The 26,778-nt window shown below is 47.1% G+C and overlaps 10 protein-coding genes across 10 annotated transcripts; 5 read left to right on the top strand and 5 right to left on the bottom strand.

The window, feature by feature from the left end:
• Positions 1-610: 610 nt before the first annotated feature.
• Positions 611-1,921, top strand: FPOAC1_012191 (uncharacterized protein; the record flags this gene model as incomplete). The annotated part of the gene is made up of 1 exon (XM_044856552.1): positions 611-1,921. One exon carries the CDS (start codon positions 611-613, stop codon positions 1,919-1,921), a length of 1,311 nt encoding a protein of 436 aa, XP_044703865.1.
• A 383-nt stretch (positions 1,922-2,304) lies between these two features.
• Positions 2,305-3,591, top strand: FPOAC1_012190 (uncharacterized protein; the record flags this gene model as incomplete). The annotated part of the gene is made up of 4 exons (XM_044856551.1): positions 2,305-2,707; positions 2,756-2,925; positions 2,976-3,416; positions 3,463-3,591. 4 exons carry the CDS (start codon positions 2,305-2,307, stop codon positions 3,589-3,591), a joined length of 1,143 nt encoding a protein of 380 aa, XP_044703864.1.
• A 105-nt stretch (positions 3,592-3,696) lies between these two features.
• Positions 3,697-5,657, bottom strand: FPOAC1_012189 (uncharacterized protein; the record flags this gene model as incomplete). The annotated part of the gene is made up of 4 exons (XM_044856550.1): positions 3,697-4,023; positions 4,073-4,890; positions 4,940-5,316; positions 5,371-5,657. 4 exons carry the CDS (start codon positions 5,655-5,657, stop codon positions 3,697-3,699), a joined length of 1,809 nt encoding a protein of 602 aa, XP_044703863.1.
• Positions 5,658-6,976: 1,319 nt separating this feature from the next.
• FPOAC1_012188 (uncharacterized protein) lies at positions 6,977-8,086 on the bottom strand (the record flags this gene model as incomplete). The annotated part of the gene is made up of 5 exons (XM_044856549.1): positions 6,977-7,174; positions 7,224-7,633; positions 7,687-7,719; positions 7,770-7,813; positions 7,941-8,086. The coding sequence occupies 5 exons, from the start codon at positions 8,084-8,086 to the stop codon at positions 6,977-6,979; spliced, it is 831 nt and encodes a 276-aa protein (XP_044703862.1).
• Positions 8,087-12,078: 3,992 nt separating this feature from the next.
• Positions 12,079-13,164, top strand: FPOAC1_012187 (uncharacterized protein; the record flags this gene model as incomplete). The annotated part of the gene is made up of 1 exon (XM_044856548.1): positions 12,079-13,164. One exon carries the CDS (start codon positions 12,079-12,081, stop codon positions 13,162-13,164), a length of 1,086 nt encoding a protein of 361 aa, XP_044703861.1.
• A 1,626-nt stretch (positions 13,165-14,790) lies between these two features.
• FPOAC1_012186 (uncharacterized protein) lies at positions 14,791-16,642 on the bottom strand (the record flags this gene model as incomplete). The annotated part of the gene is made up of 2 exons (XM_044856547.1): positions 14,791-15,859; positions 15,918-16,642. 2 exons carry the CDS (start codon positions 16,640-16,642, stop codon positions 14,791-14,793), a joined length of 1,794 nt encoding a protein of 597 aa, XP_044703860.1.
• Positions 16,643-17,073: 431 nt separating this feature from the next.
• FPOAC1_012185 (uncharacterized protein) lies at positions 17,074-18,847 on the bottom strand (the record flags this gene model as incomplete). Its single annotated transcript, XM_044856546.1, has 2 exons — positions 17,074-18,308; positions 18,409-18,847. 2 exons carry the CDS (start codon positions 18,845-18,847, stop codon positions 17,074-17,076), a joined length of 1,674 nt encoding a protein of 557 aa, XP_044703859.1.
• A 1,979-nt stretch (positions 18,848-20,826) lies between these two features.
• On the top strand, positions 20,827-22,295 carry FPOAC1_012184 (uncharacterized protein; the record flags this gene model as incomplete). The annotated part of the gene is made up of 2 exons (XM_044856545.1): positions 20,827-21,708; positions 21,762-22,295. The coding sequence occupies 2 exons, from the start codon at positions 20,827-20,829 to the stop codon at positions 22,293-22,295; spliced, it is 1,416 nt and encodes a 471-aa protein (XP_044703858.1).
• A 437-nt stretch (positions 22,296-22,732) lies between these two features.
• Positions 22,733-23,446, top strand: FPOAC1_012183 (uncharacterized protein; the record flags this gene model as incomplete). The annotated part of the gene is made up of 1 exon (XM_044856544.1): positions 22,733-23,446. The coding sequence occupies one exon, from the start codon at positions 22,733-22,735 to the stop codon at positions 23,444-23,446; it is 714 nt and encodes a 237-aa protein (XP_044703857.1).
• Positions 23,447-23,794: 348 nt separating this feature from the next.
• FPOAC1_012182 (uncharacterized protein) lies at positions 23,795-25,757 on the bottom strand (the record flags this gene model as incomplete). The annotated part of the gene is made up of 2 exons (XM_044856543.1): positions 23,795-24,670; positions 24,723-25,757. The coding sequence occupies 2 exons, from the start codon at positions 25,755-25,757 to the stop codon at positions 23,795-23,797; spliced, it is 1,911 nt and encodes a 636-aa protein (XP_044703856.1).
• Between the last annotated feature and the right edge of the window lie 1,021 nt (positions 25,758-26,778).

Raw genomic sequence — 26,778 nt, 5'->3', positions numbered from 1 at the left:
GGAGATGGAAGTGATTGATGATGAAAGATAGAAGTTGACTTTGAGTCTCTTGTTTGGAAAGTGTTGATAGTAAGGTTGACGCCCCAGGTTTTGTCGACAGGGGCAGGAACAACAGACAGTGGCAGAGAATGGGCATTTTATATTCAGAAGGGAATTGTCTACCAAGGTAGGTTTGTTTGTTCTACAGAAGTAGAACCTTAGTAGCTTGTAGAGTCTACAAAGTCGAAACTTACATACAGTTGACTTTGTTGGGGGATGTTGTTGTGGTCACTTCTCTTTTTTAAGGTTGATAGTGTACGGCTTTAAATCACATAGATTCAGGATAAACATAACCGATTCTTCTGTGGACCTAAGCATATGCGTTTTGATACTGCCAGTGCCATGGTCAAGCGCAGCAAATGGCAACATCATGTGCAGTGCAGACAATATGGGGTGTTTGTGTTGACAGCTGCCAGCAGCTGTCGCAAACCACCTATTCAGGTACTATTTATAATGACTTCGCAACGATTAAAAACATAGAATCGTTTCTTCTCTCTGGATTGGACTTCTCATCCTCACACGATCACGAGAAGCTTCAAACGCATCACTGTTAACAACAAACTCGCCCACCATGACCAAACCCAGCAACGAGCTTGCTGAATCTCTTAATGATCTCTTTCTTGAAGCCAGATTGAAAGGCCTCGATCCACAGACCGAGTTTGTTCACCTGCGCAGCAAAATTGTCGAGTGTATCTCAAACCGCAATCGCACTACCCCGACACGAGCAAACCGCCGCTCGCTTCTTTTCACAGATGGCTCAAAGCCAGAAACATGCCTGGTATCGCCTTCATCTGACATGGAAATTAACGAAAAACGAGCTCATCTCTATGCTGCAAATACTGCATCCGAGTTCATCGAAGTATTGAAGGGTCGTAACGAACACAAGTCTGCTCGGAAAGACTCCAAAAAGAAGTCTTCGGGAAAGAAAAGATCGATCAGCCCTCCTGAGAGTCCCAAGAGCAAGGTTCAGAGGCGCCTTGAAGCAGGAGCCACGTCAAAGGCCACAACTGCGACCCAGGACAGTCCTAAGAAACGCATCAAGTTTACGAAAGGTGGTGCCAAGGACGCCTCTGGCTATATTGTGCCCAAAACTGTACAGCAGACAAACAACGACACTGCCACCAAACCTGCCGCAAATGAAGAATGCTCTGACCAAGCTGACCAAGAGACGCTGAGCCTGAATGAGATCAGCCCTAGTAGCGGAAAGCTTGCTGAAAAGAACGGGACGATGAACGCACAACAGGAGTCAAGCGAGAAAAGAGCGGACAGCAGCGCAACGTTTCCCAAACACTCACACCCTGAAGAAGACACTACTATGGAAGAAGCCTCCGTAACAAGCACCGATAATTATTTGCCTTCCTTCTGTCGATCTGACCTCCTCGACATTGCTACTGTGGTCAAAGATGTCACTGCAAGCCAATGGGAACAATTCAAGCCAACGCTTCTCAGGATGCTAGACAGGCTGCAAGGAGATCCGACACCTAAGCAAGAAGAAGAAGCCGTGAGACGCCTTCGGTCCGCCATTGCTAGCATCGAGCAAGAGAGGGCTTTGATTCCAACCGAAGCGTGGGAAAGGTATGAAGCGAAACTCTTCAAGAAAGCAAAGGATGGGGTTTTTGATGCCGACTGGAATACACGACTGTCCAAAATCAGCAAAATCATTTGGATGGAGGAAGAAGAGGCTGCCATGAGGAGTAAAGACTGGGATCGTCTTCGTGCTGCTGCGCGAACCTGGGCCATTCTTGCCGAGGTCGCTGGCCCGATGATGGAAGACGGCGATGAGCAGCGTTCAAATGAATGGCTGATTGAGAAGTTTGGGGACATTGATTTCATGGAGAGGCTATTTTCGTGCAAAGAGCGACTTGCAGCAATCAAGCCATGAGGCTCGGATATGGGATGAGATTACTATTTGGCAAGATCTTCTCTGGTCTAGGCCAGATGGGTCGTTATGGTCTGCACATGGCAGTTATTGATATTTTTGGTAATGGAGGGGTTTAGCTACTGATGATTTCGAATGACGAATACGATACCATTGAGAGACATGGTCAAAAGCTGATTCACCTTTGAAGTGACAGTTATAAGAAATGACTTATAAAGATAAGATCCACGTGACCTCGTGTCTCCCCTGAAACGCGTAATCGCGACAGGCTAATGCAATGACGACATGGACGCTCCTTCCTTTGTCTAGTTCCAAGAAATTCATTAATAAAATTGAATGAAACTTCTGACCCTTTTTCTCGAGTCACTATCTTTTTTACCATCGAAATGCCTCCTCGAAAACGTGCCGTAGAGGCCATTAGCACCACTCGCCGAACCTCCCGGCGCACATCCACCACTAGAAGTCAATACTTTGAAGATAGCAATGATACCGAAGAGAGTGATGCGCCACCAGCAAAGAAGCGTGGAAGACCCCCAAAGAAGCAACTGAAAAAGGAAGAATCTGAAGAATCATACGGAGATGAACTAGCTCAGGAGGAGCCAGAGGAAGACGACGACAACGACGACGACGACGAGGAAGATGAAGATGCCCCTATGAAGGTTACTTTCATCCCCTTGGTGAAACTGCGAGATACAGAAGGTGTGGAATATCAAGACTTCAAGTTACACAAGAACACATTATTGTTCTTGAAGGACCTCAAAGCAAACAATCAGCGGCCTTGGCTAAAGTGTGAGTACAACACACTGGTCACTCTAGAACCTCCACTGACTTAGATAGCACATGATGAAGAGTATCGGCGTGCTCTAAAAGACTGGAACTCATTCGTTGAACGTACATCAGAATCAGTGATTGACCTGGACGAGACAATCCCCGAGCTACCCATCAAGGACCTGAGTTTTCGCATTCACAGAGACATCCGTTTCAGTAAAGATCCTACACCATACAAGGTACGAATGATCCTCACGACTATCGTATCGATCTCTACTTACAACTGTAGCCTCACTTCTCTGCTGCATGGTCTCGCACAGGCCGTAAAGGCCCTTATGCCTGCTATTACATTCACTGCGAGCCCAAGAAGTCCTTCATTGGCGGTGGCCTGTGGTGTCCCGACGGCGATCAGATGCACAAGCTTCGCGCCAGTATTGACGAGCGGCCAAATCGATGGCGTCGTGCTTTGAACGATGAAGCCTTCAAGCGCACGTTTCTACCCAAAGCAGCCAAGAAGTCTGACCCAGAGGCAGCGTTGCTTGCTTTTGCCGAGAAGAATCAAAACAATGCACTCAAGACAAAGCCGAAAGGCTTCACTGCAGAACATCGGGACATCGCACTGTTGAAGTTGAGAAATTTTACTTTCGGGACCCAGATTGATGATGACATATTCTACCGAGACGATGCGCAGGAGAAGATCAGTGAGATTATTCGCCCAATGGTTGGATTTGTAAGTCGCATGTTCTTTCCGCCGTCAACTTGGCTAACACACTCAGGTTACGTTCCTGAACAGTATTGTCATGCCAGATCCAGGTCAGGATGATGACAGCGATGAAGATGACGAAGTCGAACAAGGGAATTCCGAAGGAGAGCCCGATGAAGACGATAACAGTGGCGAAGAGTAGGCCCTATGACAGAACTGATGCAACACCAAGGTACTCGATTGGAAAGATTTGGATCATGCAAGCGAATTAATTCATAATATACAAATATCTATACCGTCATTATATCTAGCACAGATCAAACAAAGCAACGCTAGGATCGTGGTCGCTAACCTCGCCTGCCGTGTCCTGCCAAGTGTTGATGTGCATGTGCTCATACTTGATACCATGGCGCAACTCCTTGCTGATGAACATGTGGTCAAGTGCCTGACAGTTGCTGTCGAACAAGTATGTGTATCTCTCTGTCATGGGGATCTTAGCGGCATCATCGATATCAACGAGACCAGAGGTCTCGACGAAAGCATCGATTGGTGCAACATCAGCAAACTCGTTGAAATCACCAGCCACGATAACGTGGGCCTTCTTGTCCTTCTTAAGGATCTGTGCAACGAAATCCTGCAGATTGTTAGTTCATTGTGAGATTCTAAGAGCGCCGGGAACTTACAGCAGTGACTTTAGACTGATCAGTACGCTTCTCAACGCCCTTGTTGACGGGAGTACGAGCATCGCCATGCAGAGAAGACGATCCGCCTTTGCTACCAAAGTGGACGTTGACAGTGAAGAAAGACTTCTTGGTGCCCTTGACAGGCTTCCACTCTGCGGCAAGAGGCTTGCGGCTGTTGTCCCACACAGAGTTGGCGGGATCAATACGGCCGGGGTTGAACTTGAGCGAAGGGCCGTCGAGGACAGCATTAACATCTCCAGCCTTGCCTTCGTTGGGGTTAACGAGCTCGACAACGTCAGGGCGGTAGAGGTATGCCTGGCGGATGTTACCACCGGGTTGGCCACCGTCGAGGTTGTTGTCAGGCACGACCTCGGCCCACTCATACGCAATACCGCTGGCCTCTTCGATACCATCAGCAAGGGCAGCGAGGGTCTTGTTGGCAGATACAACACCATCGTTGGCAGCACCGCTGTTGTCCTGGACCTCCTGGAGGAAGATCAGGTCAGGAGTGCGCAGCTTTTCGACGATCTGCTTAACAACAAGAGGCAAGTGAGCAGAGTCAGGGTTCAGGTTCTCAGTGTTGTAGTCAGCGACGGTAATGCCCTTGCAGGATCCCTTGCTGGTGAAGCTGACGGCAGGGTGCTCGGGGTCAGAGCGTTTGCTGACTTTAATAGCAGTGAGAGGAAGGATGCGGTAGAAACCAAAAGCGTATGTTACAACGCCAGTGATATCTCCAACAAAATCACCGAGCTTAGTGTCGCTGGGGTTCTTTGTACCATCCAGAGGCGAGCCAATAACGATAGCCTCGGGGTTAGCATCTGGATAGAGAGTCAGTCAAGTCGACAGTTGGGCGCAAGCTGAACATACCACTGCCAACCATAGTCAAGCCACCCTGTTTGTTAAGACCAGAGACCTTCCAATCGCCTCTGACCCAGAAATCACCAAAGTTGTTGGGTCGGCTCAGAGCATAGCCCTTGGAAACAGTGACAAGCTCGCCAGAAAGGCTCTCCCAGAAATCGAGGCCGTACGAGCTGGGCTGCAGCTTGGGGTTGGCCACTGAAACAAGGCTCTTGTTGTTGGGCACGGCAAAGACATTGCCGTCGTCAAGCTTGGAGAAGTGCTTTCCAGGAGGGTTGCCAGTGTCCTTGCCGATGACCTTGGGCTTGAACTTGTTGTCAGAGGACTTGACAACAATGTTCTGGGGAAAAGAAAGCTCTGTGAGGTAAACGTAGTCCTTGTTGGATCTGGAGATGTATCAGCGATGCTCAAGCATGACTAATTGGCTTCACAAGACTTACCTATACTCCTCAATGAAACCATCAAGGGTAACAACGTCGCCTACAGAAACACTGCCGACAGCGGACTTTCCGAAGATGTACAATCCCTCAGATGTAGCAGCGCTACGATCAGGCTTCGTCGATCGCAGGTAAAACCCATTGCTACCTACAGCTGTAACAAGACCCTCTACACCTGTGACATTCTTTCCCTGGTAAGGTGAAAGGTATCGATCACCGTTGATCTCGGCAATGGTCAAGGCCGCCACCAACGGACTGATAAGGGAAGAGACAAGGAACTGGAGCTTCATGTTTACAGAACGAACGACTGACAGTCCCTGGCTTCCTTTCAATTGATCGTCAGGGCCATGCTCAGCTATTTGTATCCACGATATAGCTCCCAAGGCCAACTGTACCTACCTATCCTGGCCTTAGGGGGAAAGTTTCCCTCCCCGGGTACAAAAGACCCAAAGCGATACCGAATCCGCGTAGTTATTCTCCCCTTGGCAAAGGGTCTATCACTATAAATTGATGTCCAATACCGCTGCCAAGCCTCCAAGTGCCCTATCGATCTGGCACGTTTATCTATGCGCTGAATAGGAAGTGACCACTCAGCGTTCAATGTTTATTTGGCGCTTTTCCTCTTTCTGCAGGTCCCTTTTGTAGCTTTGTGCTTCCTTGCTGCTTTTTCGCCTCGGCAATCCTGGGACGTTGATCAATTGGAAACCTCTATTGGGTGATCTTGTCCTCGTGCAATCTTGCCCGAGAAAGCAAGGAGTCAAATCGGAGATATTGTCTATCACGGACATGACTTTCCGTTGTTAGACGGAGGGTCAGTGTCTCAAAGGATTGTCATGCTGGCTTATTATTCGTTGTGTGGAAATACATAGAGTTTCAGACCACACCTAGCTGAACATGGACTTGATCAATTGGTTCATAGTCAATTGAACGGGTATCTCCTATTTAAAACTCCAAATATGTATAATAACATGTCTCGTTAGTATAAAGCTCTTAAATCGAGGTAAAAATAATCAACCATCATCGGTTTCAATGTGGCGAGCTGAAGCAAGCAACTCTTGTCTACTATTTTGTATGAACCCTTGGCCACACACGTGCATGTTAGTAGCTAGAGAACCCTGGCAATCAGGAGAACTAGTAGTCCGTAAACACCGCAAGGCAAGATTGATAGTTAGGAGAGCTCCGAAATATCGGGATACTCCGACTTGGTATGCCTCAATTAATAAAATAACTCCGCTCCAGAGTAAGAGTGCGCTCTAGCCAACTGCGTATCCAAAGCAGATTGCAAAAAGAGCGACGTAATAAAGGAAAGTGAAAATCCACCTCCTCTTCACCACAACTTCTATACCCCAAACCGGGCGCATCTGATACTGGACCAAACTAATCCATAGTGGTCCGCTGCGCGGTCTATAATAAACTGTTCCTTGACCCTAGCATGGAACTACTCAAAACAAATACCGGTTAGAAGCTATTCCAACTCAGTGTCTCGGCTTTGGTGTCTGCGTCGTCGGGTCTAATTATTTGGCCACTGTGCACAAGGCTCGCTAGCTGCATCGGGGTCGGTGTAAGGACTCGGCACTGGTTTTGTCGTTTGCTTGAATTGTAAAGAAATTCAGCCAGTGGTGGTTCCGGCGTCGGGACCATTCGTGAGAGCCTTCTCCTTGCCCTTGGAATCAGGCATATCCAGGTCGCGGTAAAGATTGTGCTCGTAGATGTAGCTGATAACATCATCGGGAATCAGGAAATCGATTGACATGTTTCGCTTGAGGAGCAGGCGAATCTTTGTGCTACTGATGTCATTGGTGACGACCTGTTTTGTTAATGCCATGTGACTACTTCAAGCGTCATAGGTGGCTTACCTGGCGAATAATATGAATGTTTTTCTCCCATTGCTTCAAGTTGGCAAGAGTTGAATCAATTTCAGTTCCTGTGCGCTCGAGAGCAAAAACGCCATAGTTGCCCAGAATGTGGTCGAGATCACGCTCGTCCCAAACACCCGGAGTGGACATGGTCTGAATCAGGTCGAGGCCAGCAAGTAGTACAATGCGGCAACGCTTTCGGGTACCGTCGGTGCACTCAACACCTCCCATAACCTCGTTGATCTCGTAGTCAAAATGATCGAGCACCTTGGCAGTTGGGATATAAGTTGGGCTCTCGGCCTCCCAGGGGTCCACCATGAGCCACTTGGAGGTGTTCTCTGTGGCAAGTCTGCACATCTCAATGCGATGGTGAGCAGGTGCTAGGCCCTTCTTCTTGTAGGCATCGCTGACTACCGGGCAGTTAGTTTATTGATCGCTCTTTTGGATTGCAGAATTCACTTACCAGGACTCAAAACTCCAGCAACAACCTCAAAATCTGGTTCTTGTCAGCGGTGTTTCGGATTTTGCAATCAGTAATTAACCTACTCTCATTGCGAGCATGGTCTCGAGCCATAGGAAACATTCGAAGGCTGCTCAAAAGTTAGCTACGTTCTTAAAACTTCAATCATTTTGCATGAAATTTCAGGCTTGGAGGGATCCAGTATGATCGAAGTGGACGATCGCACAAGGAACCCAAATTCTGCAGGAAAAACGTACTGAAGGAACGTGATTGGGCTGAAAGAACCACAAGCCACGAGGCATAGCGGAGTTTTATCCGGGGAGCATGATCGCTGGAAGCGGTGCGAAGGGAAGACGTAGTCCTCCCTGGTGTGCTCCTTGACGTATTGGTAGTCGCAGGCCATTTTGTTATTGTTTGGGTATTGAGATTGGTTTGTGATAGATGGAAAGTGGCGGGTTGTGCGGAACGAGGGGTTTCGCGATCCGAAAGCAACGGCCGGCGCCGGTGGCAGGTGACGGCGGGCGGGAGCGAGGGGCACGGCAGTGTCGGTCCAGAGACCGAACTACGACCGAGTCTTGGGAAATGAACGGGCCTGAGCAGAAAATGTCGGGTCTGAAAAAACCGTCGAAGTAATCAGACGATGGTTGAAATAGTGGATGTGGCAAGATTGCGGATATCGTCGCGTTGTCCAGGTGAGAGAGAGCAGCGCAAATATTTGGCGAACCGAGCCGATGTATAGTCTAGATGGCGGCGATGGCGGGGGTTCCGGGAATCAACAAGTACAGTAGAGGACTGTTTTATAGTAGTCGATGATACAAGACGAGTTTCGTTGTAGGTGGAGGCGGAATTGTCGCTTGTGAATAAAAGTGATTGACTGTAAGTAAGCGTGAAGATGTTGAGAGAGTTAAGTTGAGTTTAAGAGTAATTAATTAGTAGAGGGAGGAAGGAAGGTTTTGTTTCTGGGTCTTTTAGACTGGGAGAATTGGATTCAAATCTCCAGGCATGGGCAGGTACGGACGGTACTGTCTAGTGCAGTTCTAGGTACCTACCTGTAGTCTGCAGCAGGCAATCCACAGTTGCAACTGCAACTGCGCGTGCACAGAATCCGAATCTTAATAAGGAAATATGGGGCAGCATAAGCAGGCAGGAACCTGCCGAAACACTTGGTAGGTCAGTTTCAGGACCGCTAGAGGGCCTGAAGCCATTGGAACCCCAGTCCCCGTAAAAGCTCTCAACTGCCATGGATCGATGCCTACAGAATTCGCACCCACAAACAGTGAAAGTCCAGGCCTTTTCTAGTATGTACTCACGCACGCCATCGAGGTCTGTGGAGTAATTCTTTTCTCTGTTGAGTAATAAAGGAATGTTGTTTTGCACACGGTAACTCATTGCCTGGAATGACTAGTTTCGCTTATTGTCTCACAATCTACGACTTCTTACATTTCTTGGCTGTGAGTTGTAATTTTACAAAGGATACAAAGACTAATCAATGAATAGACTCTTTCTCCCTTTGTCCGACTCAACTATCAATCACTCTCTCAAATCATTCACGTCCTCTAACTCATCGTGGCGGGGTATGACGACGGCGATCTAAGCCACTCCACCAAAGTCCGGCTTGAGGGAACGTGATACAAGGACATAAGGACAAGTGACGGAACACGAGTGATAGCTACTCCTACTAAGCAAGTTCCCTGCTGAGCATCGATGACTAGACTGAAAGTTACCGATCTTGGCAAGCCTCAAAACAAAACCTGCCGCGATAGTCTTTGTCAATTTGTGTCTTATATTACGCGAGAGTTCTGACCATCACTACAGCGACTTGCCGTGATCCATGTCGATCAACTCCTCAAGCACAACCCTCGTGATTCCTAGTTGCATTTCTGTTTGACTTTTACTTCTGTAGGGACATGGCTTGTTCTCCAATCTGACTTGATCTCTTCAACAAAGATGGCTTTGTCAGCGCTATAAGTCAATCAGAGTTTCTTCAACCCCTGTCGGGATATGCGGGGTGATTTCTACAGAACTAACAATCTTGATAATCAGAAGTGATTCTTGTTGAATTCACAATTACATAAATACTCCGCGCAACTACGTTATCCAAGGGCGCCAAACGCAATTACATTAGTTAATACTAATACCATAGAAAAGTAACTTCAAGATCGCCCATTGAATTTCCCAACGATACGGCAACTTGTTATGTATTCAGTTGTCTCCTGCATCAACAGACTCCACGCATATCCCTGAAGCTTAACACCATTTATTGATGCATGGCGAGCTCTAGCTCCACCGTTCTTAACTGCGTCCGCGATGGCAAAAACCGCATATCAGATCATGTTGGATTGTATCTAATCATTTAGCCTGTCTCAATAGTCTGCGCCTAGATTTTGTGTTCTATTTCCGGAGAAGCAAGGCATATGATAGAGCCAGTTCTTCACTCATTTATACAATGTCGAACCACCGACTAACCAAGACTCATGACGAGAACGAGAAATCGGTTCGAACCAAGTTCATGATCACGCATTTATCAACTCCTAACTCAATCCACCCAGTATGTGATAGTTCATGTCAAGGATTCAGATTCACACATTGCGCTTTCTATATACGAAGGCGTTATTTTCCCCCTTTTGATCAAAGCGTTTCATACAGAACCTCGCCTAGATACTAGTGAAGCGCCGAGAAAGCAGTAATGCCTTTGAGTTGTTTACCGGACCAATTAATACCTCCAAAGAGTATAGCGAGAGGTCCACTACAGACCCCGTCCAAAACTGGCGTTTTTACTGCCGTTTCTGCAACGATACACGCTCCTCTCCAGGTATCCATCGTATTGCATTGCAATTGAGGGAGTTTTAGCCGGTTCCGCTTTGGGGTGAGTAACAAGATTTCCGATAATCGCATTTCCTGTCGCCGACAGCGGACCAGCAACTACTTCTAAGCCTCGGGAACTCGGAGTCAGCAATCTCAGGAGGATTCTGAGGAATTATTCATCCAATATTTCTCGGACGAAACAAGCGGGTAGTCCCAGGAGAAGGAGAGTATTCTATCGGTCCAAGGTTGTATTGGGGACTTCAGACGATACAAGATTGGCATAATACCAAGCATATATGGCCGGGTTTGAGAGCCATAAGGAAAACAATTCTGAGCGAGTCTTAGAAAATAGAGTACCCACCAGAAATCAACAATCGGAGCAATTCAAACTTTTTCATTTCCCAATATATCTGACTCGTGGCGATTCGGTATGTTTCCAAGCTCAAGCGAGGTCTCACATTGGACATGCCGTAAAGTTCCCCTTCGACCCGATGATTCTCCTACTTTCTCGTCACTCCACTCTCCAATTGCATGACATTGACAACAAAACTTGGAGCAGGGAATCACTCTAGCAACTTGCTAACTTATAAGAAAGTATTCTCCATTTGTCCTTACGTGATATGAAGGAAAGGAGTGCGGATCCGCATCTTCGAAAAGCGCGGGGGAGTGGATAAACCGTAACTCATGTCCCGAATATCTTTGCGGGGAAAGGTGTAGACTAGTTATTCGGGAATTTATTTCACAAACGTGGAGTATTAAGTAGAAAACTTCTTGTGTACTATACGGCAGAGCGAGCTACAATGGCTCATGTGATCCGGTACCAGGTGGCATGTAGAGAATTGGACTATCCCAAACTCAAAAGTAGAGTGGCAGCACTTGATATCGATGAGTGACTGGAAAGCTTCCCCGCATCTAAGTTAGAAGCAAACTCAGGTTTGTTTGTCCTTTTCGCCGCTGTGAACAGACTTCAAGGCTCCGGTCACCCGGGAGATAGAGACAAAGTCTCACAAGTAGATTAGGTTTTCTATCATATGGTGCAACCTTGTGGCATTATTGACCTGAACTACCTAATAGGCTAGGTAGCAGAAAAGTTAGCCTCCTAAGTCTTGGGGTTCAAAAATAAGTAGTCTAAGAGCCATACTAAAGAACGTAAGATATCCTAGTAATTTCGTCTCTTATGCTTCCAGTAGTCAATTTTCTGATATCCTGAGGACTACCTACCTACCGTTTAGATATACGTACTTTGGGATGTTTCGTTGACCTCTTCTTATAGGCTTCTAGAAACCTTTTGGCCCGTGTATCATCTGCAAGTATATAAGTTTGCTAAGTATATGAACCTTTTGAAATAACCTTTAATGTTATTGCAGGTCTCCTGAAGTCTGGTAGAAGCCCTATTGCAAACCTACTTTACTAATTCACTATAAATAGAATATCATATCCAATTACCTTTCCTTCTTTTATATACTCGCAGTTGCTAATATCGGTTTCATCCTGACTTATTTAGACCTGCTCTTACGTCGCATATCCTATCTTTGGGCTCGACGTCAACTTACCTTCTTGGAGCACAATCGCCAAACTACAACCTACCATATGTCTTCATCCGTCTTCCACCCTTTCGCCCGACTGCCGGTGGAATTGCGACTGCAAATCTGGGAAGCGGCATGTGTCATATCCACTCCTTCCCACCGCTATCTGCAGTATGTCGCCGCCCGAGATGGAGAGGTAGTCCCATTACCCTGCAATTGGAATCAACCCGGAGAACGAATACCTCTGGAAAAGAAAAATAGATCCGCCTACTTGATCGACGGCGGCCTTTGGAAAGCGTGCAAAGATTCGAGAGAGGTTATCGCCCAATACTCACACTTTTACGATTGGATCAGAATTCAAAAACAAGCTCTCTACGATGGAGACCGCTTCTCTGAGTGCCTTGCGGACTGGTCTGGGGGACATGAGTTTACTCACCCTGCAATTATTGATACATGCCAAGGTGAAGTAACATGCCGTATGCTCATCTACCCCTCCAGAGATATCTTTTGTATCCATGTGGAGGATTGGATCGCTCTGCATCGTGATGCCGGGACTTATGATCTCGGATTACAAACATCGTTCATCCGTTACGATAAAGCTTATTACCACGAGCTCTTACCTAACAATATTGCTCTCGAGTTTGATCCTAGCTGGCTTATGGATATTCTGAGTTTCAAATATATTTATAAGTTAGGAAATGAGAATTCTGCGCGGGGGTACTTGTCACATCTGCTCAGCAGGAATCACTGGACTGAAATTGACGTCGAAGGGATATGGATTATCGACAAAGAGGCTAAGTGGTTTACCAGTCTTCCCAAACATCATGATACGGTGTATCAGGACTGCGATGCGGAGTACGTCGAGGTCAAATGGGCCGATGTCGTTAACTATACAGGCAATGGGTCATCGGCTACTGCGTCGAAATTTATTGAGAAGCTTGATTGTCTCTGCATGCAGTATTGTTTACCGTCAGACACGGATTTCGATCACCTTCTTGGACGGGGCGGCCCCATACCTCAGAACGTCATTAGACTTCTTGTTCGTCGGGACAACGAGGTGAAGGATCCCACGATAGGCCGCTCTTTCACGCGGGATGAGTTCGGCTGGGTCATTTACAGTGACGAGGATGAGGATGAGGATGAGGGATAGTGTACAATGAGGGTTGTACTCGGGGCTACAAGGTGTAGTACAGGATTCCCTCTACGTATCAATACGTCGCGAACTGGCTCGCAATCAGTTGACTTCCTATAGTAGTAGCAAAATTATATCCTGTGGCCCTGCCTGTGCATATCTCATTTGTCTATTTTTACTTGTGTCATACCTACTGGCAGAGCTTCCCCTCTAGCTTCCTTAGGCTCTCTAGCTCTTCTTCTATCTCAGAAGAATCGTATGCATGGATAAGATATAGGTTGTATGCAAAGGCTGCCAGCTTGACCTTGGCAAGGCTATTAAGCTTTATAGGTATATACAGTTTAGAGGCTTCTTTTATTAGTTGATGTGGGCGTTCCTCGAAGTCTGATAGATCGAAAGATGCCGCCCCCATAGATGTGACAATGACATGCGTGTTCATAAAATGCCACTTCTTGATCCGATATTCCAGGAATCCTTTGCAGCCCACTGCCATCACTCCATTCCAAGCCTTCTTCAGGTTGTCAGAAAAATTGACCGCTGGAAGCATAAAAGACGAAATAAATGAGACACTTTATGCTCCTTAGACTGTAGTTCTTAGACTACTTATTTTTATACCCTAAGATTTAGGAAGCCTTTTGTTATTAGTCAACCCGGTATTCCAGCACAACTCTGCAACACACTGCCATTAATCCATCCCAAGCACTGTACCTAGTTCCCAACGCGCGCCCTCCTTGTCCCTTGCCTTCCCATGCGAAGCCCCATGTAATTCATCCCCTCTCATCTTGACAACCTCATGAACCACTGCTGGTTGTGGAAGACCAGGAGATGTCTAGTCGAAGTATCAAAACAACTGACGAGGATGTGGAAAGGGTGTATGGTGAAGACAAAGACTCTAGTTCTGGTGAGCACCAATGTATGTCAGTACTTACGAATTTGAGTTTGTTGGCAGAAACTGACGCATTAGTCTAGTGTCAGCAGTCTGCCATATCAGACAGAACACGGGGGGTTGAAACTTACATCGTTGGATGCGCAGACTGTAAGATATAGTTAGCAAAATGATCTCAAGACGTATTGCTATCGCTGGGGATCATGAAGCGGACACTCACAGTGGTTGTGATGGGATGGAGAAAGGAAAATGTTCTCGTCAGGAAATTGTCGAACTAATACTCTCCTCTTTCTTCGAGCATGGCAAGTGCAATGAAGCATAATTTACTCGCTTGGTAACAGCGAACCTCCATCATGCGAAGGCACGGTAGCTACCTACGCTTAACAATGGCCATGTGGAAGGCGTAGATCATCCATAATGCCAACTGACGGTTTAGCGTCATCGACCGTTTGGAATGTACCTTACCTTCCATGGTATTAAAATGGCATGGAAGACGGGAACTCAGGTAATGGGAATGCTGTTAAGACAAAGGCACACTTGTCGAGATTTTCGTGTACACAGTCATGTGCGCTCCCAGACTTTTCCTCTTCCTTCTCTATTCAGCACAGGGACTCATACAGCTGCATCGCATGAGGCAATGTAAACAAAGTCAAAACCAGCCAAGCTGCTCACGCAGAAGAATCTTCAAGTTCATCACGATAAATATCATCACTTAGGTATAGAGTTCAGTCCAGATTTTCGGAATGTATGCATATGCTTCAGTATCCAAAGTCCTCCCACACAACCTTCTCCCCATGCAACCACTCCTCAAGCGCAGCCAGCAATGCAGGAGCAGTGCATAAGAAGAACCGGGCGCTCTGACCCTTGAAGCTTTCAACGTCGTTCGCGCTTATTCGTCGCTTCACGATCCGTGTACCGGCCTTCTCCGCTTCGTCCAACAAAGTCTCCTTATCCTTGTCAGGTTGTCCTGTGATGAAGAGAGTAGTCGACTTTGCAAGTCCAGGAATACGGGAGAATGTGTCACTCGCAAGGGGTAGGTCTTCGTAACGCAGAGTCCAGAGGAGTGTGAACGGCACGTCGTGTTTTAGAATGACTGGTGCTTGTGCGAGAACAGGTGTGATACCTACACCTGCCGCGATGAAGATTGATCTAGGGCCCTGCGGCTCTAAAGGGATACGGAATCCTTCTTCACCGCCGAAGCCAATAACTGGTACCTCGAGAATCACACGTGGGTTATGTTTTCTTAGAAAGTTTGTCACTGGCCCATGTCGCCTTGTCGTAATCTGTAACTCTTTGCTGTTCTCTGGTGGACTTGAAACAGTAAACGTTCGCACAAAGTCATCATTGATGCTCTGGGGGTCATGATCTGCCATGTGGCTATAGCCATTCGATAATTCTGGTTCAAAATCCAACGTGATGTACTGCCCGGCGTGCCAGTTTGTGACAGGCTGTCGAGAGGATAGCACAAAGGTGAACCGATCGATAGAGGGGGTGATAATTTCCCGACCTTTTAGGGTTGCCGTTACAGAGTTTGCGTTCTCAGCACCAAGATGCGCATCATGTTCTGAAAGTAGGTGTCGAACAGGTGGGTTATAAGGGGAGTATTCGCCCTGGGAGCCTCGAAAAGGAAGCCCAGACTTGACAAACTTGGCAGAGGTGACTGATATCTTGACAGCCAGTTTTGTCCTTGCAAGCAAAGAAGAGGCTTCTTCGCCTACAAGTACAGATGCGGTACCAGTAAGGTAGAGAACATTGGCAGTGTTGTAATCAGGAATTGCAACACCAACTCGAGGATTTACCTTGAAGTTGCCTAATGTCTGGTATAATCTGTTTCCTGAAACTGAGAATTAGTTAGCTCATGTTGTAGACGAAGACCTGGATTTACTTGCACTCTGGATATATAAGCTCGACCCCATCTTCTTCATTCTTGATAACTCGTATGAAACCCGGACTCCCTCCACGATGGTTAGTATCCATGGCGTTCCCATTTGTGCTCGACAAGAATAACATGTCCGCCGCTGCAACTATATCCAAAGCTTCTTGAAGCAAAGGAAGCTTTTCGGAAACGAGTTCTGGATCCATGGTATGAGGGACGATATCCTTCTTGTTGAGGTACTTGGGACAATTGCCCAGACTCTCAGTCACGGCCATGGCTAGCTGGACAGTCTTGCCGTCATCGACAGTAGCACCAGCAACCATCCTCCCTGCTAATTTGACTCGATCTCTTGTTTCAAGGTCTATAGCCAACCCAGACATTTCCTTTCCATCACCGTCATTGGGCCTGTTGATGGCACCTTGCTTCACACCCTCCTCGTCGATACCATCCCAAAGAGCTCTGAAAACAGGATCATAACGTGTATCAACCGAGCTGTTCAATGCGAGAACGTCTTGAGCGACTGGTCTTGCAAAACCACGTTCTCCGCCCCAGATGGTGGTCCACGGACGGCCCTTGTCATCCAGGGTCCCCAAAGCGACCAAAGGAGAATGCATCACCCGCACCCCATAACGGTCTGCCAAACCAGGAAACGTGGGGTTCTCCAGCTTGGGAACCTTTAGTTGCTCATGCATGGCAATTTCGCCTTCGTGCCAGTCTGTTGTCGCGGAAGGCATACTGAAGAAGTCTCCGTAAGATTGAAATAATTGACTTGAGAATTGGTATTGCAAACCATGAGCAAGGTTGACGTTGATGAGGTTTAAGAAGCAGAACTTAACCATGTCGCCTTATTCGAATATGGACTTAGTCAGTTATCCGTCATCGTAATGCCGTCTATTCCAAGTGTTAGTTTGGATTGTTGACAAATCATCAGCGCTGTCTCCTAAAGGGCGTAGCTAATTACATGCTGCGGTAGGATGTCGCATATGCGGATGCAGTCAGTTCGAGTACCCCAATGTGTCAGCACAGCAGTCAATATTTTGGATATTTTGTAATATGACGATGTATCATTTCTATTCAGTTATATTACATAACGAAGCCACCTATGAACATCGACTCGCTTCGTAAGTCATTATTAATTTCAGCCTATTCTTACATAGTCGACCTTTTACCAACCATATCCTCCTCGCTGCGATTCAACATCATAGTTGTAAGGAGGGGCCCTATCCGGTCTAGCGCTTGCTGAACGGGGCGGCATAGGGTTGGTCAAGTTTCTACGAGGAGGGTCTCGTTGAGGCATCGGTCCTGTAGCACTACGGACGGGAGGGTTGAACTGACGTTGCATCGCAGGTCCATTCTGCTGGGAGATTACAGAGGCCGCAGTGCTAGTGCGTCCTCCAGGGTTGTAAGCTTGATATCCTCTCGAGCTAGGAGGAGGTGCCTGCGACGGTGCAAATGAACCCATGGGTTGTGTAAAAGTATCCATCGGACGAGCACTGGGTGCGCGTGCTGGTGGGGGGTAGAATGGCGCATTATTAGAATGCATGGGGCCGGGGCTTTCTGTGTATCGACCTGGCATGAATTGCACTGGATCTGCCATCGGTTGGCTTGCCGGGTACTGGCCATGATTCCCTTGCGAGTTCATGGTATCAGTCCGTGAAAGAGGCTGCTCTCCGTAGTTTAGAGGAGGGACCTCAGGCACAGGGGATGCAAGTCGACCATAACCAGCCCCTGACCTAGAAGTGGCCCGGGATGCAAAGCTTGCGATAGATGCCGTGGTGTTTTGTCTGGTCGGCATAGTCACTTGTGGAACCGGAGGGACGTCCGTACCGCCTGGTGTTCCTGGACGTGAAGTATAAGGTGGCAGAGTCGTCATAGTGTCGTTGCGGTTGAGCATAGGATGCTGACCCATCTTTTCGACCGGGCCTACGTTTGGCAAAGTCGGAAGAGTTGCAGCGCGTTCAATATTGAATTTCTCGCCAGCCTTTTTGCTAGCCTTAATCTCAGCTTTCATTCGGTTGGTTTCCTCTCTAGCCAGAGCTTTGTTGACCGTCTTGGTGACAATCTTCATCAGAGTCTTGGTAACCTTTCGTTCACAGTAACCAGAAAGACCACCATCAGCAGCAGGGATCCAATGGTATAGGAAGAAGACCCAGAAAAGAACGGCAGCCAAGAGAAACAGGGCGGAAAAAACCCAAATAACGACAGTGAAACACATGCCGGAGAGAATCACAGCCTGTTGGTAATCTTCTTCGGCTAGAATCTTGATCTTCTCGAAGAATCCGGTAATAGAGTCGCCAACATTGTCGGCGGTTGGGGTCAATTGTGCCTCATACACTGACTTGAGCGTAAAGGCATTGAGAACTTGACGAGGGCCTGAACAGATGATGACACGGATCCAAGCTAGGAAATGTCAGTAAAAAGCGTCGAATGACTTATGGGGAAGACTTGCCTTGGAAGTTAAAGTATGTGAAGAGAGCGATATATTGTGCACCCTCCTTACTTTTGGTAAGCTCAGCAAAGACTAAGAACCTCTTCCATCCTTGGGAACCAAGACGAATTGATTCCCAGCGGACAGCTAAACTGTCAAGGTAGGATTCTGCTACATTGCCCCGTCGAATCACTCGAAAGGCACGGACACCCTCATAGGCCAGGTTGACAAATGAAAGAATGATACAGATGGAGAAGATCCATTTTGAGACATCAAAAGAAATGGCAGGGTCAATCTTTGAAGACCAGCGATCGAAAATGAGCAGGTTGACAGCAGTAAAGCTGTCGACGGCGTAGACAGCAACTGAGACAAAAAGCATGAGCCAGAGGTAGATATAAGCGAAGACGGTACCGCATCCTCTACTCTTGAAGTCGCAGAGATTGATATATTCCCATTTTTGATCAGCAATCCCCACGACCTCCTTCTTTCGATTTCCCCAGCAACATCCCATGGTGAAGTAAAGATTGACTGGCCTCGAGACTGTTTCGAAAAGAGAAGTGACCGATGGGTATCAAGTTGAATTGTGAGAAGTTGTCGTGATCCTTCGCCAGCGAAGGTCGAGTCTACTACTGTCGGAAAGTAGTAAAAACAAACACGTGAGAGCATATAAAATGAAAATAAGCGATGGTGATGAAGTTGTGCTGCAACCGGTGCGCAAAGGAGTTCTTAGTGAAAAGTTGACCACATGTCGAAAGTAATATCGTAGTCGGTAGATCGGTGCGCGTATAATATTTCGCCAATATCCAAAGAAGGTATCCCAAAGACAATGAATGTGGTTGTTTGATAGTTTGCTTCTCAATAGGTAGGCAGAGAACAGAGAGACAATAGAAAGTGAGGGTATAGGTGGATTGCTCTTATTGGTGGTTCGAATGACGAGGTATTGTTTGAGATTTGGGATGAATGGAATGAAAGAATGACGAAAACAGATTTCAAGACTGTAACAATAATAGATACAGCTACGCAATGACAAACCAACGATAATACCAAGAAAAGGCTGGAGGATGAATGGGAAAGAGTCTGGAACTGAATGAGACAGGAATTGGGAATGGGAGGTTTCAAATGAGAGTGGGAGCACAGGGAAGGGAAGGGACCTTTCAAAGTCGAATCGCATTAATATGATCCAGCATAAAGTAAAACATGGGAGGAGCGGGGATTAATCTTCTTTGGTGCAACCCTCTGCTCTATCCTCAACTCACCTACCCAAGACGGATTGTCGTCTATTCGTTTAGTGGCGCGATTTAACTGCAGGTACTAAAACGTCGGCATTATCCTTGAGGTTTCAAGACGATGCAGCCAATGATTGATTTTCAAGACAAGGGTCGCGTTGAAAGGCCGCTGTCAAAAAGATTCTAGTGGTCTTGCTCGAATGAAAAATAAGTCTGGGCATTGCCGCTGGTATTTTCATTTCTTTTTTTTTAGTGGCTGGTCGTTCTCTCTGTTCCAACCGCCAGCCGGAATCCAAAAGATTGAACAAGACCTCCCATCCAATCAGCGTAATTAACCGCCCGACTTCAGCGGTAATAATACTGAGTGATAATAATAACAAACATCAAATACTCACGTCCAGTCAGTCAGTACCTGTACAACCACAGCGCGCGACTGCGACTGCGACCTCAACCGCGACTCGCCCAGCTCACCATTGCCATTATGATTGAAACTTGGTCAGTGCTGCCGAATATACTCCCAGTTTCAAAATTGGTTGCATTACAACGAATCGTCACTTGATCAAGTGAAACATGCTAATGATCGGGTTGCCTCCCCCCGCGTCAATCAATGCCGCAAACACCGAGAATTTGATGCCGGAACCGGTCGCTGTCTTGGCGCTAAGGGTCGTCGAGAATTATAGAAATCGACGTGCAAATCTTCATTTCCCATGGCCCAGCACATGAACCACGAAGCGACTCGCCTTGCCGATCAACTTACCTTGCTGCAACGTCCCTCGGCTGTGTTTCTTTGTCATGGCGGCATGACCACAATAAAAACAATTACTGGTTATGCTCGACGGATCGCAAAAAATAATGACAAATGACAAATGACAGCAAGTCATGGCGCGCTGAGCTTTCACTGCTACGTTGCATGGACGGGACCCTTTCTTTGTTCGAAACAATCTACAAACAACGTCCAAGCGGCAATTTGCAGGAACCTATATGCCATTAGGCTAACTTCACAAAGTTGTGGGGAGGGTGGTCATTACGTTCTTTGTTCAAGGTGGGAGGAATAGGATCACTCTCAACAAGGACAAAGAATTAAAGCATCAACAGTATTGGTGCCTCTTCAGTATGTGGCTGAAAACCGTTCTTTGTTCACTGTCCAAAAGAAAGGGAGAGATAATTCATGAAAAGGTCAAGGCCTCCCTCCAAAATGTCATAGAATTTAGTAGCCGTTGGCCATCTTGTTATTCAAGTAGACATTGTCAGATTCGCCGTCACCATGCAGTCCAAAGAGTCAGCCAGCATTGAAGTCCAGCCTGTGCTTCATCACAGCCACCTAGACGAAGAAGAGGAAGAAGAAGAAGAACATGTATTTGACATCCTCAGGAAAGCTGAGAACAATGTCTGGATCGTTACCAGACGGGGAGATCCTCGAAAAGAGCAGTATCTTGCCAGTCGTAGTCATCTCGGCGTTCGACTACGTGGTACCGCACAAAATCACCAAGAAGCCGCTGCGCTAAAGACTCTACTCTCGATCCATAATCAAGCCCACACAATCCGTCAGATTCTCAACCATGAGAATCTAATCTCGATCGCTGGCGTCATGCAGTATCAAGTCTTCACCAAACAACAAATCCCTGACTCTGAAAGAAATGATGTACAGCTTCTCGTCTGGGACTTTGCTGATGCTGGCAATCTCAGCGCCTTATTTCGCCATTATCCCGTCGAGCATTCCTCCTTCTACCTCCCCGAATCCCTCTGCTGGCACGTCCTCCGTTCTATGATTCGTGCGGTAACTTGGCTCCATGATGGGAAACGACTCGTGTACGAGCATCAAAGTGGTGACCCAGAAAGCATCATAAAGCTTGAATGGGAAGCCGTTAACACAGACTGGTTCTCAATCTTGCACCGCGCTATCGAGCCCAAAAACATCTGGTTCCAGCACCCACGTGGCGCTGAGACCTATGGCCAGTGCAAACTGGGCGATTTCAGCACAGCTGCCGTCACATGCCACGCCGTTGATGGCTGTAATGGCAATAAGACTAACAGTTCGATTGATGGCTCATATGGAATAGCACTAGCTACACGACAAGGACTCCAGCCACTAGAAACAGCTCGCGAAGCATTGGAGGGCGAGTTGGATTTGGCCGCAATGGAAGAGGTACCAATCCTACGCAGCAAAGATACATATCAACTTACTAACATATGCTTCAGGGAGAACGCCCGTATACGCTTAGAGACGAAATCTGGTCGATAGGTGCCACAGTACTTACCATGATGACAGGGCAGGCACCTTCACACTACTGCGAGCAATGCGGGTGTTGTCATGTTCGGTTTTGCGAAAGCGGCGGGTGCCTTGAGAAGAAAGCTGCTGCGAAAGGATGTAATTGTCTGTATGGAGGCTGCGAGCACATACCTGAGGGCGATGAATGCGAAGACTCCAGCAGTCACTGGCCTGCTTGTCCTCCTCGGCATCATTGCTCGGAAGTGCCTATCAACATTGATTCGTTGATTGCCCGAGCCCGGTACTCCAAGATGCTGTGCAATCTGGTCAGGGAATTGCTCAACTTTGACCCCAATGGACCCCAGAGGCAGAGTGTTCGATTATTCCGAATGTGGCCCTATGCCAACGCTATTGAAAGAGCGTACAAGGAGTGGAAGACGCAGACCAAAGAGGGCCAAGACTATATCGATATTGATGATGATATGGCGAGGAGAGTGCTTTTTGGAGGCGAGGAAGAAGAATAAGTCATTTATTGGGTATCCAAATCCATACATAGTTGTGTAGTGCCTATCTTTTAACCAAATATACTTGCTTTTGCTGTAGTGATGACTGAGACTTGGGCGTCCGCTAAACAGCCAATGATCTTACACGACCGTCCGTCAATCCTTAGAACCAATAAAGTCAAATCTGTCACAAGCTCCCCACTTCGGGCCCCGCCATATCAACAAGGCTTGAACCCAGATGAACCTGACCTGGACCGACCTGAGCCGTTTCCCCATTTCACTTCAATTCCAAACTCGACTCGACGGCCGTCAAAGCTTCGACTCGACACAACAAGGCAGGTCAACTGCCCATTTCCAGACGAATTTACCGTAACGGTTGATTCTCTGAACCACAGCTCCATCATTCATCGACTTGGAGCGATTCTATTCAACGAAACCTCTTATCATCTTCAATCGTCATGTCCATCTCCCACCCAACGCCTCCTCTCCTCCTCACAAAGCGCCTCACGGCCTTCCTCAACGCGAACCGAACACCACAACTCCCCACGCTTCTCCTAACGAGTCCACACGGCAAGCTCCTCGCCCATGCGAGCCCACACCCCGTCGCTTCACTTCGAACCCATGCCACCGTCGCCGCCTCGCTCCTAGCCATACACTCTACCTCGGCCCCTGCGCTCGCCGCGTCGTTACCTGGTTCGCGCACGCCTGATCCCATCGGCAGCTCGCCGCCCGAAGAGGAGGATTTGGACGAGGAGACGGATCATTTGTCGCAGAGCCAGCAACTCGATTCGCACAAGTCAGGCAAGGGAAGGGGCATCAAACCAGCTACTGTCACGGTCCAGCTCACAAGCGGGACTGTTGTCATACGTAGATTGAAATGTGGCCTTCTCTTCGTTTGCGTAGGACCTGCGAACTCGGATGCTCTAGAACATGGCATGCCTAACCTGCACGATCTTCATGTTTCTACTGGCGATGCGTCGCATGTTGGCAGTCCAGATGGCGCAGACAGCGTTTTGAGTGCCGGCGCGCAGACAACAGCTAGTCTTGAGAGTACTACAGGTTCTGCCGCTGCAGTAGCTGCTCTTCGTCGCCATGCTGCCGAGTTGGCGCGTTGGCTTGACGATAAGCTAGGCACGCTTACCGTTCCAGAGGAGGGCGTGGGTGTTGAATGAGGGCAGCGCATTTGGTAATAATGATTTGGCATAAATGGCGTTGGGTTTTATTTGTCTGAGGGATATGAACAGGCAATGAGGGCATCGCTCTATTTCTAGGCGTTGGGGATCGTCTTCAGAGAACATATACAATGGGAGGCATTATTGATGCGTAGTATTTTTTTTTCCTTTGCTCATACGAGAATAATAATAAACAAGGCCGCTATAAAAGGCAAGATACTCTATAATCCCATACCAGTACGCTTGGTCAAAACTCCGTAACTCATAACGCCTCGATATGCTTTTTTGTCCCATGGCCCAAAAATTCCAAAAGACTGCAAAATTTGCAGGAGCAAAGACTCGGCAAATCTATTCGATGCTCATGCGCATAAGACCATCGTGGGTATCAACCATTCCCTGAAAACCGACCCTTCCTTTGTTGTTGTTAAGTCGACCAGCTGCAGAGCTGCTTCCAGACAGGTTTCCTGGTGTGCTACCAGCCTCGCTTGGAGCACTGCTACCTGCTTTGTCGCCGCCATTACTTCCAGGACGAGAACCCCATGACATACCGTCTCGCTGGAGTGGACTTTGCGTGACAGGTGAGTTATGAACACTCATACCGGGACTGACTGCTCGACGTTTGAAGCTAACGGGATCGAAGTCATCGTCGCCACGGCGGCGTTTACTATTAATCCTTCGGGTAATTTCTGCAGCGCTAGGTGGTTGATTGACACCATTCTGCGGGGCCAGAGTGGTTAGAACGTTGTTGTTGTCATGACCGAACAAGGGTGCACCTACAGTAGCTCCACCAACTGACGGTGAGTCCATCGCCACGTCCTCACTGATACCTGAGGATGATCCTCGTGGAAGGAAAGCAGCGGGAGGCGGTGTGGTTCTGACACCACCAGTGCTGTTTGACTCGGGAAATGCATCCCAGAATGGCTTGCCCTTTGAGTTCTTGATGGCATGTTGCTTAAAGCTGCTAGAAAGGCCCATGGATATATCGCCCATAATGTCGTCTTCTGGAACATCGCTCAGGCCTTCTTGCTGAGTCAATGTAGGCGAAGAAGGGGCCGTGGTTGGTTGTGTTGATTCCGCTGTCTGCTGGGATATTCTGGGCTCCAGCTCCATGTCGCAATCGCGAACCTGTTTGACAACTTCGGCCTCTCGACGAAACTCGGATTCGGCGGGGGTGCTCTCCTCCATGAGCGCAGCTCGAATCCGTGCGAATGTTTTTGTTTTGGGCTTGGCTGTGTTAGTCGTATGTTCATAGTGTTAATTGGTATAAGTGACTTACCAGGAGATTACCTCGCCTTGTTACAACTCTCCGAATAACATTGCGCTGACCATCTCCAATCCCATCCACGTCGCCCATTGCTCGTGCCTCATCGGAGTCTGCACCAGAAATGTGCAATTGATTAGCTTGCCAGCTGATGCTCTCGCGTCGGGCCCGTGAAGAATTGGCTGGTGGTGATTTTGATAAAGATGAGCCACTGAACCCCAGTCCCAAAGGCCCACGAGCCTTCTTCTTGGATTGTTTGCGGGGTCGTTGTCGCTGTTGGAAGCTCATGAGGCTACTCATGGCAGGGGATCCAAAGGTCCCACCAGACCCTGGAGGGCCAAGGGCTGGACCAATCTTGTTGACTTGCGGAGTTGTTACGTAGCTCTCGTCCATGTCCTCATCCATCAGCTCGTCGTCATCAGAGCTACTGGACGAATCGGAACCAACCGCCTGACTCCCAAGCGAACTGCTGATGTGCATCTTTTCCTGGTTGCCCATAACAGACCATAAGGATGTAGACATTTGCTCCGGTCCTGCATAGTGACTTCTTCGGCTCGGTATATTCATCGCCCTACCACCAGCGGTGGGCGACGAGTCTGGGGAAGATTCGGCAAGAGTTGAGTGATGAAGACTGGTAGCAGCGCGAGAAAAGTCAAGACCGCGGGAGCGACGTGGAAGTATATTTGTTGGGGATGCGTATATTTGAGAGTGGTCGAGTTTAGGTGATAAAGGAGCAGGCTTGACGTATGAATTCGGCGGTGGTGGGGTAAAATCTCGTGGCGGCATTTGTATCGTGAACCCGCGATTCGACAAGTTGGGACGACGCGGCGTCACGGGTTGAGGAGTTGGGATACTGGTGTCGTCTTTTGATGTCCGACGAGATTCATCGACGATACGTGGTGAAGGAGAAAGTCGTGAAGGGGTTCCTCCTCCATCGGACATGGACCGTGTTTTTGTCAGGGGCGATCGCGGGTGACTTCCAGGACCGGTCTCTTCTGCTGCTTTGATGTCGTCCACATCATATTCAACCATATTTCTGAAGCGGGCCATGATGGTTAAAGCGGGTGAGGTAACTGTGTTGTATCGATGGAGTGGTGAATGATATTGGCGGCCCTGATCGCGGGTTTGATCAAGGCGCAATAAGTTTATTGGCAGATGTATGTATCATGGCATCACAGGCTCTTAGTTTCAGCGAATGTTTGTTGGAACAAGTTGAATGAAGGGATACAAAGCGAGAGAACGCGAGGTATTGCGCCGAGTGGGCGGTTACAGTAGCAGAGTAAATAGAAACCGATCTCTTTTAGGTTTGGCCGCTAATTTAGTCCCACATTCAGTTCAATCCAAAGACGGCCCCGCAATTAGTCGGATGTAATGAGCGTCAGCAATGAAACATTGAATCGATCTCGGCAGTTTATCCTGGGTTGAGATACGATTGCAGAGATTACTTGTGTATAAATATTTCCCATACGTTTGGAAATGTCATGTATATGTAAGATGAGGGATATAATAACCGGAGAGGTGCCCCCTTAGTATAGTAAGAAGGTACCCCTATAAGCGAATTTTAATTAGATTATTTTAAAGTTAATCTATAAGGTAATTAGTTAATTAATATTATATATTTTTATAGAATATTTTCCTAGTTAATTTATATTACTTTTTCTATAAAAAATTTTTCTTTATTATCTTTTTTTTATAATAATTAAAGTAATATATTATATATTTTTTTAAATTTAATTATTAATATATTATTAAAGAATTATTATTAATATATTATTTATTAATTATTACCTTATAATATCTATATATATTATATTTAATTAATTTAAAAATTACTCTTTTTACTTTAAGTATATTATTAATAAAAATAATAATAAGCTATATTAGTCTAAAGACTATAAATTTAAATATAATAAAGTATAATTAATATATTATTAATATATTTATAATATATTATTAATTTATTAATTATATATTTAGTTTAAATAAGTAATTTTACTTTAAAGTAAGGTTTTTTATTATATATTTAATATTAAATAAGTAAAATAGCTATATAATATAATAAAATATTATT

Source organism: Fusarium poae, chromosome 4, assembly GCF_019609905.1.
Source record: "Fusarium poae strain DAOMC 252244 chromosome 4, whole genome shotgun sequence".
Lineage (NCBI taxonomy): Eukaryota > Fungi > Ascomycota > Sordariomycetes > Hypocreales > Nectriaceae > Fusarium > Fusarium poae.
Note: the sequence above shows the minus strand (reverse complement) of the source record. Positions and strands in the feature narration are given on the sequence as shown.